General features: G+C 43.7%; 1 protein-coding gene across 1 annotated transcript in view; it reads left to right on the top strand.

Moving 5' to 3' along the window:
• STAG1 (STAG1 cohesin complex component) overlaps positions 1–15005 on the top strand; it is a 331084-nt gene that overhangs the window by 68669 nt on the left and 247410 nt on the right. The window contains exons 4-5 of the mRNA XM_075003885.1: positions 4084–4186; positions 14794–14958. Of these exons, the coding sequence (XP_074859986.1) occupies positions 4084–4186; positions 14794–14958 (268 nt within the window). The remainder of the gene's footprint in view (positions 1–4083; positions 4187–14793; positions 14959–15005) is intronic.

Below are 15005 nucleotides of genomic sequence, written 5' to 3'. Positions count from 1 at the left end.
TTCCTGGACCTGATGAACAGCAAAGATCATTGCTGTGGCCTTGGCGAAAACCACACTGTGCCTCTGGTAGGTTCTGAGATGCTGGTGATCAGGCAGTTGAGGATGACTTGAGCCAAGATCTTCCCAGAAGTACAGAGAAGGGAGATGCCCTAGTAATTTCCACAATCAGCTTTGTTGGCCTTGTTCTTGAAGAGCAAGATGATTGTGGCATGCTTAAAGTCTTTGGGCATGTCGTCTTTTTCCCAGATGCTGATCAGGATGTTGTGAAAGGCTTCAGGTGACACTGGTCCTGCTGCTTTGAAAATTTCAGCAGGGATACCGTCCATCCCAGGAGCTTTGCCAGAGCTGGTCTGGCTGATAGTCTTTTTGACCCCGTCCATTGTAGGGGGCAGGTCAAGACTGTCTATTGTGGGTTTCTGAGGGATCTGGTCTACGGCCACAGGGTCGACAGTGGAGGATCTGTTGAGAAGGTTGCTGAAGTGCTCTCTCCACCTATTGCTGGTGCTGTTCTCCCTCAGAAGGGTCATGCCATCTGTACAGGAGAGGTGTAGTACTTGGCTTTAAAGGTCTATATGTAGTTTTGATAGCACTGAAGAACATCTTGGAGTTCTTCGTGTCAGTCTAATATTGGACTGCATCAGCTTTACTCTCCCACCACTCATTTTGCATTTTGCGAAGTGCCGTTTGTGCCAGGCTCTGAAGGTGTTTGAAATGATCACGTTTGGAGATTGAGGACTTATCATTCTGCCATAGCAGAAATGCATTCTGTTTTTCCTCTAAGATCATTACAATGGCCTTGTCATTTTCATCAAACCAGTCTTAGTGAGCTCTCTTTTTCAGTCCTAGTGTTGACTTGGTTGACTCCGTCACCAGGGTTTTGAACTGGTCCCACTTTTGTGTTGGGTCTCCAGTCAGAGGTCCATGGGACGTCAGCACTTGGTCAAGGCAGGCAGCAATTTTCTCACAATGGCCAGTATGTTGCAGCTTCCAGATGTTGAAGGACGGTCTGACAACCTTGAGCTTCTTGCGGTGCAGTGGTGTGATGTGTAGCATAAGGACTGATCTGATGAGTCTATGATCAGTCTAGCACTCAGCTCCCCGCATGGCCCTGGTGATCTTAACATCTCAAATGTCCTGCCTGTGACTGATGACGTAGTCAATCAGGTGCCACTGTTTTGATCTCGGGTGCTTCCATGTGGTCTTGTATTTATCGCCTTGCTGGAAGAATGTTGATAATCGTCAGGTCGTTTTCTGCACCCAAGCTCAGCAGAAGGCGGCCATTGGCATTCATGTTACAAACACCGTGATACCCCAGCACCCCTTTCCAGGTCCTACAGGCCTTGCTGACCCTGGCGTTGCCGACCCAGGAGAAGCTTGTCACTAGGAGGAGTTGCTTTCACAAGATGATCAGGGTCCTCATAGCAACTTTCTTTTGCTTTGTCGCTGCTAGTCAGTATGGGGGCGTAGGCGCTGATAACTGTAACGTGGCGAGAGGTGTTGAGGGGGAAGCGGAGCTTGATCAGACACTCACTGATGCAAGTTGGTAGGTCAGGAAGCTGATGCAGAAGTGATGTCTTGATGGCTAGTCCCACTCCGTGGATTCTGTCTTAATTTTCTGGCCTGCCGTTCCAGAAGAAGGTGTAACCTCCTTTTGGTTCGCAGATGGAGCCTTTCTCTGCCAGTCTGGTCTCATTCAGGGCAGCTATGTCAAAATTATAACGTGCCAGTTCTCTTGCTATGAGGGCCGTTCTTCTCTCAGGCCTCATAGCATTCTCCCTATCCAAGAGGGTGCGAATGTTCCATGCTGCAAATATCTTTCTTTTCACTGTTTTTTTATCTCTGTGAAGGTAAAACTGCCAGCTGCATCATGCTGGCCATTTTGTTTGGGACAAACAATTTTTGGGACACCTTTTCTAGTCCCCTCCCTCATTTTGAAGGTGAGCAGTGCTGTTCCTAAAAAGGCCTGCTGAGTCTCCTGGGACGCTGCCAAACTCCTCTGTCATCCCGGGGTCAGAGTTGAGCGACTGAAGTCCACAGGCAGCCTACGTGCAGGTCTGGAGCTATGACTCCCAGTGGCCACCTCCACCTGTCGCTTTGCCCTTCTGCCATTGCCTCAGGACTTTGAGGTAGACAGAAGTGATGAGAATGTGCAAAGAACCTGTGCAGGAGAATGTTTAAAGTGGAAGAGCCGTTACACAGGGGCAGTTCCACTCTCTTGACCGCAGAAGCCTGGTTCCAGTGGTACGAAAAGTCATAACAGCTGGGACTTCCTAGGCTGCAGTGGATGACCATGCTGTCTTTGGTGCCTTGTCATGCCCTTCGCTCTCCACAGAGTGTTGCAGAACTGCCTTCCTGGTCATTGGATCTTGCTGTTGATCTCATCTGTCCAATCTGCTGGGGCTGACTTTGCATGCTGGGATAAGGAATTCCCTATCTCACTGCAGGTTTCAGACCTGCTGGCTACACTCACCTGATTTAGCCTGCCTGTTGAAGTGGTTTATCAGGGTGTGGCTGCTGCATGCTACAGATTCTTGGAGCCACAGGTGAGAGCTGGGTGCCAGGTGGGGACCAAAAATGCACAAACTGCCCCCGAAGAGACATGACAAGTCCCCACACCGGAGGTGCTACACCTCCCTGAACACCCTCTTCACCCTGATTTAAATAGAGATTTAAATCAATGACATAAATCTGCTTGGGGGGGGTCTCTGAGTGACTTGCAGATAAGATTTGCTTAGCGTGCAAGTGAAATTTTTCTAACTCTGTAGCCACAGACCCAATGTGGGATGAGTGAGTCAGGTTAAGGTGTATCTGATTTATGCATCATCACCTTCGATAAAAATTCTTCAGGATAAACCTTGCCTTTTTTGTATGGTGCAGTCCATTGTCTTTTGAGTGGAGGTGAGGCTAGAATTTTGGGCTATAATTGGAATTTACATTTTAATGATGTGAGAGCTAGTGTGTAATCAAATCCTTTGACTTACTTGATTTGACTTAAACCCTTGTACTCCCAATGGAGCATAGATCATCTACAAGTCTCTTCCACTTCACGCTGTCTTGGGACCAAACATCTCTCTGGCTCCAGGAGTTACCCAGTTATCTTTCTTCAGTGTCAGTAGATCTTCTCCACGTTGTCCGAGGTCTTCCTCTTTTGTGTTTCCCTTGCAGATTCCATGTGAGAGCTTGACGGACTATGCTGGATGTTGGTTTTTTGAGTGCGGCGTAGCCATCCCAACTTCTTTCTTTTGATTTGAATGTCAAGTGGTTCTTGTTCTGCTGTTCCAAAGCTCTTTGTTTGTGATAGTCTTGCCATTTGATGGAAGGATGTACCTTAGGCATCTGTTTATGGATTTCTATAGCTTGTGATTTTAAGACTTTTTAATATGCCAGGTCTTGCATCCATACAAGCGTACACTCTTAACATTTGTGTTGAAGATCCTCAGTTTTGTCTTCACAGATATTATTTGTGAACTCCATATAGGACAGAGAGTGTTGAATGCAGCTTTTGCTTTCCCTATTCTGGCATTGATATCCTTGCCTGTTACTCTGGCTCTGCCCATAATAGCAGGCGAACTGCTCCACTTCGTCCAGGTCGTTCCCATCCTGTGTGATGGTGGTGGGGTTGGACTGGTTGATCATCATTGTATTGGTCTTCCCCTTGTTAATGTTCAATCCAGTTATTGTTTTCCTGATAACTTATTGGCTCTCGAGGCTAATGAGTTAACAGTAGTAAAATCTTATTTTTATCATGGGGTCTAGCTGATACTACTGAATGAAACACAAATAGATGCGTAACGAAGATGCTGTTTAACATGGGCAATTTTCGAAGTAGAATTTTGCTGTAAAAGAGCCACTTGTTTAAATGTCTTCATGTCTGAGAGCATACACTAATTTTTTGCCACAAGGAACTCCATAGTTTAGTATTCTTCCATATGTAGTACTGTTTGATGAATTTGTAGAGTGAATGTTGCACAAGGCTTTTAAAGGATAACTTCTTATATACTATACCTACTATTCCATCACTGTCAATTTTAAATGGATAACTTATTTCAAATAATCTTACTATAACTGGTGTTTCTTCCGTAGGGATTCTACAAATGAAACGACTGCACATTCTGATGCTGGCAGTGAGCTTGAAGAAACCGAAGTCAAAGGAAAGAGAAAAAGGGGCCGTCCTGGAAGGCCTCCAGTACGTGGTGTTTAGTTTTGTTTTGTTGAGCATCAATTTAAACTTGATTGCAGACTGTTTTCCTACCCTGTCCTCCTAGGTTTGCAAAAAAAAATTTCTCAAACTATATGAAGATTTATAGTGCATAATACATATGTCAGACTGATAAGAAGAAACGTTTTCTGAAATAGAAATATAGGATCTAATTTAAAAGATGAGTTGGTAATAGCTATTAATACTACTTCCTTTATATATGTACACATTAAAATTCTACCTTTGATTATTTGTCATATTACAGCATTCTTCCCAGGCATGAAAGTAGTTTTTGTTAACCCTAGCTCTTTATTACTATTAATATTTTTAATAGATGGATACTTCTCAAGTGTTGTGAAGCAATTGAGCCATCTTTCAGTGGCTTTTAATGTCTTCATATGATCTAGAAAGTATGCTCAAACTTTTAATATAATGTTTAGTTTTTCCCTAGGAAGATCTGCTAATGCAGGTTAAAAGATTAAGGTAAAACAGCATAGTTTGTGTTGTGAATCTGAATAAGAAGCTTTGTTCTTTAAGGGACTAGTGTAAACTAATGGAATATGTGTCACAAAAGATCCTACAACTATATAAAATATTTGCTGTGTTAGAGTATCTGGTTCTAAAAGATTATTATAAAATTTTGAAAATTCACCCAAGTACCTGCATAATAATGTTAGCTTTGTAGTTAATACCCTGTCCATTGAATGACTTCAAACTTACCAGAGCAGCTCTGCAGATGTTTCAGAATCTGTTAGAAGCAAATGACGTGAATGGACCTCATAGCTCACTGAGTTCAGTCCCTCATTATCAGAGTCAACCCTGTCAATAAATTTATCAAGATCCGTTTTAAATGTATCAAGATCCATCTTAAAACCAGTAATATTGTATGCTACCACTATGCTTATTGAAGGATATTATAGAACCTCACTCACAGTCATAGGGAACTTCTCATACTAGTCTGGTCATTAATTCTGGGTACCTGTCTTGTATCTTTATGTTGACCTTTGGAGTAATTTTTTGTCTTAAACTTTCCAGCTGATCTTTCTGTCATAGGCTACGTCTACATGTGAAGCCTACATCGAAATAGCTTATTTCGATGTAGCAACGTCTACACGTCCTCCAGGGCTGGCAACGTCGATGTTCAACTTTGACATTGCGCAGCACCACATCGAAATAGGCACTGCGAGGGAACGTCTACACGCCAAAGTAGCACACATCGAAATAAGGGTGCCAGGCACAGCTGCAGACAGGGTCACAGGGCAGACTCAACAGCAAGCGGCTCCCTTAAAGGGCCCCTCCCAGACACAGTTGCACTAAACAACACAAGATCCACAGAGTCGACAACTGGTTGCAGACCTTGTGCCTGCAGCATGGATCCCCAGCTGCAGCAGCAGCAGCCAGAAGCCCTGGGCTAAGGGCTGCTGCCCACGGTGACCATAGAGCCCCGCAGGGGCTGGAGAGAGAGCGTCTCTCAACCCCTCAGCTGATGGCCGCCATGGTGGACCCCACTATTTCGAAGTTGCGGGACGTGCAATGACTACACAGTCCCTACTTCAACGTTCAACGTCGAAGTAGGGCGCTATCCCCATCTCCTGATGAGGATAGCAACTTCGACGTCTCGCCGCCTAACGTCGAAGTTAACTTTGAAATAGCGCCCAACGCATGTAGCCGTGACGGGCGCTATTTCAAAGTTAGTGCCGCTACTTCGAAGTAGCGTGCACGTGTAGACACAGCTATAGTTATATTGTTTCCTTATGAGTCCTTAGCTGAATGTCCCTGTGCTAGGGAACAGCAGTTTTATCTCAGTGCTGGTTCTGGGAGCCTCTTTGGCAGGTTGTAAAATTGTCTCTTTCCTTCTTATGACTTTTGTTTTTGTTTTTTTTTTTTTTAACAAAACTTGAGAAAGGATTCTGAGAACAGCCTGGGGAAAAATTCTTGCTCCAGTAGCATTTCCTTCTTGTGCTTCAGCACAGTAGAAGCTCAATGCATTTCAAAAGGCTGCTCTTTTAGCAGCTCTCCTACAGACTAAAGACTGGGAGTGTAGCCTCTTCATAGAGGTTCAGGAAAAAATTTTTTTAATTAAACATACAGATCCCTCCTACCTCAGTGGGGTGTGGAATATTCGTTAGATGGCCAGTTTTAGAAGATGCTTTAGATGTATTGCTGAGACCATGGCCACTTGAAGGCATGTTCCATTGATCCTCCATGGTCTGTCTCTTGAACTCTGAGAAGGAAATACTTGAATAGCTTGTTCTTTCCAGAAGTTGATCAGGAGACCCACCCATGTACAAGTGCACTATACAGATCAGCCGCAGAAGATGCCCTTCATTGTCCCTTTTCAAAACCACTGGCTGCAAATCTTCCTTGTATTTGTTAGGGAGCTCATCCTCATTTGTGGCCTCTTCCCATCCTAGCCAAAAGACCGAAGTACCTTCTCCATATCTGAGAGTTATACCACAAAGAAGTTTGACACTGAGAGGCAATAAACCTTATTTGTTTCTCTCAAACACTAAAGGAACACACAAACACACTATATTCAGCACCCCTAAGTCTGTTGGTCTATAAATTGGTGGTGCAGCCTGCTGTAGTACTATTTGCACTACTGGTCACCTCTCAGAAAAAATATTTAAAAATTAGAGTTCAAAAATGTGATTTATTAGGGCCATGGGGAATTTCTTATATGACGAGAAATGGAAAAGATAGGGATTGTTTGAAAGGCAAAAATAATAAGGGACTTGATAAAAGTATATACAATAATGAAGATAGATTGGCATCATCCCCCTTTCCCTGTCTTTCTTACACAAGAAGAAGGAGACTGTAAGTGAACTGGAAAGGAGGAAAATTCAGAAGTAAGAAAAAGCAAATGCTTCTTCACCTAACACCTAATTAGGCTGTGGAACTCCTTGCTACAGGATTTCATTAAGGCAAAGAATCTTGCAAGTTTTAAAGAAGGATTAATCATTTGTATAAAAATACATCTAGAGTTGTTGTGGTTAATATTTAAAGTTTTGCAGGGGATATGGAACTATATGCTTTGGGGTTAAACATATTCTGAAGTTAGCGGGAGGTCTTCATGGGTGGCAGATTTATCCTATGATTGTCTAATTCCAGGTTTCAGGTATTCCAAGATGAGGTGGGACTATTACTAGATTAATCATCTAGTCTGATTGCTTGTATAAATGGGCCATAGAACTTCCCCAAAATAATTCAGTTTCTTTTAAAAAAAACATCGTTTTGATTAAAAAATTGTCAGTGATGAAGAATCCCCTATACCACTTTTGTTCCAATTATTAATTATTCTGAGGGTATATCTACTCTACCCAGTAGATCGACCCAGTCAGAGTTGATCTTCTGAGGTTTGATGATGAGCGAAATCAAACTATCAGGGGTTGACAGTCAATCATGTGAGGAGTAAGGGAGGTGGATGGCTGAAACTCTTGTCAACCTCCCTCAGTGACGATGACCAGCTAAGTTGATTCCAACTATACAGTTGCCGTAGCTGGAATTGCATATTCCAGCAGTGGTTGCACCAGTGTCAAATAAAGTGGTAAAATAAACTTCTTACTTGAGATTCATATGTTTATACGTCTTCCTCTGAAGAAGCTGGCAACTGATGAAGATGGATTACTAGACTAGTTGAACCACAGGCCTGATCCCATATAGCAATTCCTGTTTTCCTGACTTCTGGCTGTTTTTGCATACTTGCTCATATCTACTTGATGTAGGTGTGCATGTGCATTACCATGTGCACCAAATACTGGAAGTTTGTCCCTCAGCAGTACCCTTATGGCTTGATTCCAGTGCCCTCTGGAGTGCAGCACACATTCCATAATGCCAAAGTATAAAGGACGCTGCTGGATGCCTCCACCTTCAGTTCCTTCTAGCCAACTGTGGTGGTGCTTGGAAGTTTAGTGCTGCAGCTCTTGGTGTTCTATCTTCTTATGTTTAGTAGGCAGTCACTTGTAAATCGTTTCCCTCTAGTTAGATAAAAGTTGTAGTTTAAAAAAGTTGTAGGTCACTTATGGATGTTGGCTTGGGATGGGACATTCCCGCTCCCCTCGGGTTTGTGTGTGGTAGTTTCCACAAGCTTTATGTCTGCTGGAGTCCCTCATGACTGTTTACGGTGGTTAGGAGAAGCATACATACGTGATAAGTGCTGGATCTGCAAATCCTTTAAGTCACAAACCAAAAAAGAGGTGGACATTCATCTGAAAGCTCACCTGAGGGAGTCATTGCTAGCTCTGACACTGGATCAGTTTTTTGATTCATCGCTGAGCACAAGCGCTTTGGTGTGCAAAACATCATGGTTGCTGACAGGCACAAGGCACTGAAACCATGTCTTTGGCCTCAAATAAGAACCTAAAAAAGTCCAACAGGGTAAGTTTCCAGGCCCACGCAAGGAGAAGGCCCAACAGCTAGGCAACACAGACCTTGCAGTGATGGCGCTGTTGGCCTTCAGGGCCCCATTGGAGTGCTATAGTCTCCATGTTCTGTCAATGCCAGAGGCCTTGCAGGCACCATGGGACATTCTTTTGATGCTGGTGCCACCCACGCTAGTGGTAGCTGGGCCTTGACACAAAAGAGAGCCCACACTTGGATTACTTTGGTAACTCTTAAGCAGCATACCCTTCTCCACAAGTATGTTGCACCACCATTTGCCTCCTTCCATCAACAGAAGACTAGCAGCCTGTTGTGGTTCCTTGGTGGTGCAAGGGCTCATGGTGAACTGATGTGTGGCTCACCAGCAGCCAGGCATAGATGCTTAGAGTTACTTGGTCCTCAGTATGGACATCATACCTGATAATGGATCTCCCCACAGTCTGGCTTCCAATCCAGGGACAGGTCCCCTACCCACGGGCACCTAAGGTCAGGAGCTCCTTGTGGTTCTGCTTCAAGGCACTGCAGCACCTTGGCCTGGTATCAGTCACCAGCCTGCGCTTGGCATAGATTACTGGATCACCATTGGTTGCTGAGGAGCTGGTCCCAACACTCATCACCAGGCTCAGACTCAACCAGGAATGCTTAGTATTGTTCTGATAGAAACCCTTGTTTTTCCTTGTTGTAGTCCATGGGCAGTGTCTGCTCTGGGAGCCTGATCTGAGAATCTGCCTCACTGTCATATCCCAGCATCAAAGTTGCTGCATTCTTTGGTGCCACAAGCCAGACCACAGCTGATTACATGGCTTCTGAGTCCCTGGTCCACACATTGGTGCCAGTGAAACCCGTGGAGGCTCCCAGTGCTGGACCTGCTGCTTCACTTGCTGACCAGGACATCTGAGGTGCAGTCAGCCTACGATCCCAAGTAACCCTCAGACACAGAGGCCCCGCCAACTACCACCCTGCCACTGGAAGAGGGGACAGAAGATCCATCTCTTGCATCTCCACTACTCAAGGAGGGCCCATCAGCCCAGTTTATCTCCTCCTTGTCCCCTACCCCATGAGACCACCCTGAGCCTGTGGTGCTGCAGGATGACTCAAAGGCGCACCAGAACTTCCTAAAAAAGGTGCCCTCCAACTTGAGTATTCAGGATGAGGAGCTAGAAGAGTCTGCAGACACCTTCTTTGTGTGTGCTTGGTCTGATGGCCTGCTATGATATCAGTGTGGCAGACCATGTCCAAACTCAAGTCTGTCTTTCCTGGCGTCTCAAGAAAGGAGTCCCAAGCTCTTGCTGAGGAAAGCACTGCTTGGTACTTGAGGCAGCCTCTGATGCAGCTGAATCAGTGGCTTGCTCCATTGTGACAGCCCTCTTTATGCAGAGGGGGTCTTGGCTATTTCTCTCTGGTCTCCCCACAGAGTCTCATCAGTCTGTCTAAAACCTGTCCTTGCTCTTTTGGGATCACCATGTTTGTGGAACAAAGTGCCACTAAGTTGCACAGGTTAATGTATTTGTGCAAACTTCTGCAGACCTTTGGGCTTCTATATATCGGGCAAGCTTGTAAAAAGTTTAAGCTACAGCTGGCTCAGTCTCAACCCTCCCACTCCTTTCATGAGTTGACCCAAAATAAATTCAGGGGTTATAAGAGGAAGCTGAGTAAGCAACCCCAGCTTTTGCCCCAACTGGGCACTTGTCAGTCATAGCCAATGGCCAAATATTCATTTTGAGAGTGCACCCAAGGACGATGTACCTCTCAGTATCCCTGGTCCCATGCTTTTGTTTTCCCTCCATTTGTGCCCTTTCTTCTCTGTATGGTGCTCCATATCTACAGGCCATTTGGTCCACAACACAGTGCAGCAGAGAGCTATCCGTCATCTGACTTCTGCCCTTCCTTCTGCACCCCTCTTCAGGGATCCTTCTGCTTCAGCAATAAATTAAGGGTTGCTGCAGATAGGTGCAGTGGAAGAGGTTTTGCCTCAATACTGGAACTAGAAGTTCTATTCTTGTTACTTTATAATCTCCAAAGGCAGTCGTCAGCCCATTCTGGACTCGGCGAGACCTGAACTGCTATCAGGTGAATCTCAAATTCTGCATGGTCTGTCTAGGTTTGGGAGATTACAGTTTCCATTCCTCCTGTTTGGCCTGACTCTGGCCTCACAGGTGTTTAACAAACATATCAGTAGTAGGGGCTTACCTCCAGTGTCGGGGAATTCAGATTTATCTGTTTCTGAATGACTTAGTCATCAAAGGCATCCCCAGGACCATAGTCTGCAGTGACATGATTCTGTTGCTTCTCACGTGTCGTCAGGTTGGAGTGCTGATCCACAACGGAAACTTAAGTTTATCAGTGCTGTACTTCATTCAAGCAGGTTTTGTTCCCTGATCGATCACAGTAGTCTCATTTCTGCCTTACCACAGCAAGGATCTGTTTTTGTCTCCTGGCCACATGTCCTTGTGTACTATGTGGTACACCATTTCAGGCTCAGGCTGTGCCTCTCTGACAGTGGCGGCTATCAGTCTACTCTTCCTCCAGGCACCCTCTGAATCAAGTCATGATCATCCCACCATTGATCCAAACCTCGTGTTTCTGGTCAATAGGTATGGAGGGCGTTCCATTTCAGACCAACTCATGCAGTGGAACTGGTGGTGCTCTGGACCTCATCTGTGGTGCTCCCCTTGGTGACCTGCAAACTTAAGGAATGTGATCCCCAGAAGAAACAGTTCTCCACCACTGCCACAATGTTCTACATCATTAGTCAGAGAGGATCATGGAATACTAGAACTGGAAGGGGCCTCAACAGGTCACCAGTTTCTTGTCCTCTTGGCAGGACCAAACACCATCTAGACCATCCCTAATAGGTGACTGTCTATCCTATTCTTGAATGTCTCCAGCAATGCAGATTCCACAGCCTCCCTAGGTAACTTATTCCAGTGTTTAACCACCCTGACAGTTAGGAAGTTTTTCCAAATGACTAATTTAAACCATCCTTGCTGAAGTTTAAGCCCATTGTTCCTTGTCCTATCCTCAGAAGCCAAGGAGAAAAATTTTTCTTCCTCCTCCTTGCAACCTTCTTTGAGGTACTTGAAAACCATATCATGTCTCCTCTAAGTCTTCTCTTTTCTAAACTAAACAAGTCCTGTTCTTTCAGTCTTCCCTCATAGCTCATGTTCTCTAGACCTGTCTCATTCTTGTTTTTCTTCTCTGGACCTTCTCCAGTGTTTCCACATCTTTCTTGAAATGTGGTGCTCAGAACTGGACACAGTACTCTAATTGAGGCCTAATGAGCGCTGAGTAGAGAGGAAGAATGATTTCTCGTGTCTTGCTCTCAACATTCCTATTAATGCATTCCAAAATCAAGTTTGCTTTTTTGCAACAGCCTCACCCTGTTGACTCATATTTACCTTGTCGTCCACTATGACCCTTAAACCCTTTTCCGTGGTATTCCTTCCTAAACAGTTGATTCCCACTATATGTATGAAGCTGATTGTTTCTTCCTAAGTGGAGTACTTTGCATTTGTCCTTATTAAACTTCATCCTGTTTACCTCAGCCTATTTCTCCAGTTTGTCCAGATCATTTTGAATTATGAGCCTATCCTTCACAGCAATTGCAACCCCTCCCAGCTTGGAATCATCTGCAAACTTAATAAGCATACTCTTGATGCCAGAATCTAAACTGTTGATGAAGATATTCAATAGAACCATTCCCAAAACAGATTCCTGCAGAATCCCACTTGTTGCACCCTTCCAGCATGACTGCAAACCATTAATAATGAGTCTCTGAGAACGTTCATCCAGCCAATTATGCACCCACCTTACAGTGGCCCCATCTAATCAATGTCCACTTGCAGTCATCTTGGCTTTCTATCTGCTGATTCAGGGGCGCTCAGTGTTTTCTTACATTCTGATGGTCAGATTCTTGAAAGATCTTGTGAAGCTATTCTCACATAATTGAACAACAGTTCCTCAATGGGACCTCACATTAATCCTCTCTAGGCTAATGGAACCATCATTTGAGCCCTTGTCCTCTTGATCCTTTTTGAATCTGTCTCGGAATGTAGCCTTCCTAATGGCAATCATTTCAGCTGCATGCCTTGACTTTACAGCCACCATAAATGTGTTTTGTTTTTTTTTAAGAGGGTCAAGTGCTGCTCCTATCTTATCCAGCTTTCCTTCCAAAGGTGGTTTTTGCATTTCATATGTATTAAGACATGTTCCTCGTGGTCTTAAGCCCCAAATATTGTAAGTCTAATGAGGAATGTTTCCCCCATGTTCTGGATATGAGGAGAGTTCTCACCTTTTACCTGAATCAAATGAAGACCCGTCATGAGTCTTCCTAGCTCCTTGTTGCCTATGCTGAATGGATAAAAGGGCCCCCAGTATGTCTGCATAGAGAGTCTCAAACTGATAACCTCTTGCATCTGGGAATGCTACGCCATTGGAAGTCTTCAGCTGTCTTTGTTGGTGAGGGCACGTGCTTCCTTGCAGCTGATCTGACTTTCATTCTCACTCAGGACATCTGCAAATTTGCAACGTAGTTCTCCATTCAAAAATTCTTGATGCATTATGCCATCCTGTAGCTGGCGCAACAGGATGCTGTGTTTGGCAGAGCTTAACTGCCGATGGCGTGCCCTTAAATTCCTATCATCCACTAGAGAGACTGCTTGGAGCCGTGTGTTCAATGCACATGAGCAAGCTCTCGAAGAAAAGGCAGTGACTTGTTTTCATAACTGGTGTTCTTTTGAGATGTACTGCTCATGTCCATTTAATATTCCACCCTCCTTCTGCACTGTTGAAATTTCGGCAAGAAAGGACCAAAGGCAAATGGGGTCCAGCAGCTCTCCTATATAGCATGGCATGTGTGCATCAGTCCCAGGGGGTGCTGGAGCTAACTCTTACAGGCCACGCTGAGGGAACACTGCTGGTGCATGTACACATGGTGAGCACACACATTATGTTGGGTGGACATGAGCAATGCATCTTAAAGAACACCAGTTATGGAAATAGGTAACTGTATTTATTTATTTGTCTTTTTCTGAATAATCTGAAGAGAAGGGATTTATCTCTTTAGAGGAAAACAACCTTGCATGTGGAGATCAAATAATCTTTTATGCATTCAGACCAAGAAAGTTCTCCCTCAAAATGCACTTGGGGAAAGTAGGGGGGAGAGAGGCAGTTTTTTTGATCTTTAAAAAGCTTGAAAGAAAGAAGTGGATCCTGTATACATTTAGTAAATTTTTTAAGGCCAGAATAAATCATGATTGTGTAATCTGAGCTCTGTATATTACAGGTCAGGAGAGTTTCTTCCTTTGTTTACTCTGTCAACCTGTAGTTGAGCATTCAGCTAGTACATGTTTCTTAAAGACGTAAAATCTTTATTTAAATACTTCCAAGTGATGGAAAGCTACCGTGATCTGTACACTAGCCATCTTGTACATTAAAGCCTGTGGAAGTATATTATTTTTGGATGGAATCATCCTCACTCTAGCTCTCAGAACTGTGTAGTTGATGGTTTGAGATAGATGTGTTAATCTCAGAAACATTAATAGTACGAAACCACTCGGGTAAACCCTCATGGAAATTTTGAAGGTTTCCTCAGTAAAATAAGTTCAGAAAACTCAGCAAGAACCTTTTAGCAGATATAGAACAAATGTTTTAATTTCACACAGGTTTAGTGAAAGAAGGGACTGTTATCATCAGAATAGTTTATTTTGCTATTCTATTTTGCTGCTATTGTTATTATTTTGCTAAACTATTTTGCTAGTCTTTAAAGTGCTACTTGACTGCTTTTTGTTTTGATAGTGTACAGGCTAGCACGGCTTCCTCTCTGTTATTAGCATCAGGTGTAATAAATTGTGTCCGGAGGTAAATAGGATGCAGTAGTTCTGTAAATAAGATGCTCTAATTATTGTAAAAGTATGTGGCAGAGATGGTTTTTGCTACATTGACCATAATTTTTAATAATTTTGACATTGCATAATTTGGCCTTGCATTATATTATGTATTTCTGATATTAAGACTAGTTTTATGGAAATTTGTCTGGCTAGCTCTTTTTATGCCAGGAAATGATACTTATTAACCTGATGCGTAAAATGCATACCAAGTATTTACCTGAGCATTTGTTAATTGATATTTATAAATAGTTTACAAGACATATTGAATTAATTCATTCAAATGTTATAACTTCACTCAATTTTCATTATGCTGTTGCCTTTATCCAGTCTTCCAATAAGAAGCCTCGAAAGTCTCCAGGTGATAAGAGTCGTTCTGAACTTGGAACTAGAGGAATAGGTCGTGGAAGAGCAAATGGTCATCCTCAGCAGAATGGAGAAGGGGACCCTGTCACTTTATTTGAGGTGGTGAAACTGGGGAAAAGTGCGATGCAGGTAAAATAACTAGTGTACTGTTCATCTTTGTTGCAGCTTGATCACTC

The sequence above is a fragment of the Carettochelys insculpta genome, chromosome 10 (assembly GCF_033958435.1).
Source record: "Carettochelys insculpta isolate YL-2023 chromosome 10, ASM3395843v1, whole genome shotgun sequence".
NCBI classification, from domain to species: domain Eukaryota; kingdom Metazoa; phylum Chordata; order Testudines; family Carettochelyidae; genus Carettochelys; species Carettochelys insculpta.
The sequence above is the reverse complement of the archived record's forward strand: the minus strand, read 5'-3'. Positions and strand labels throughout refer to the sequence as shown.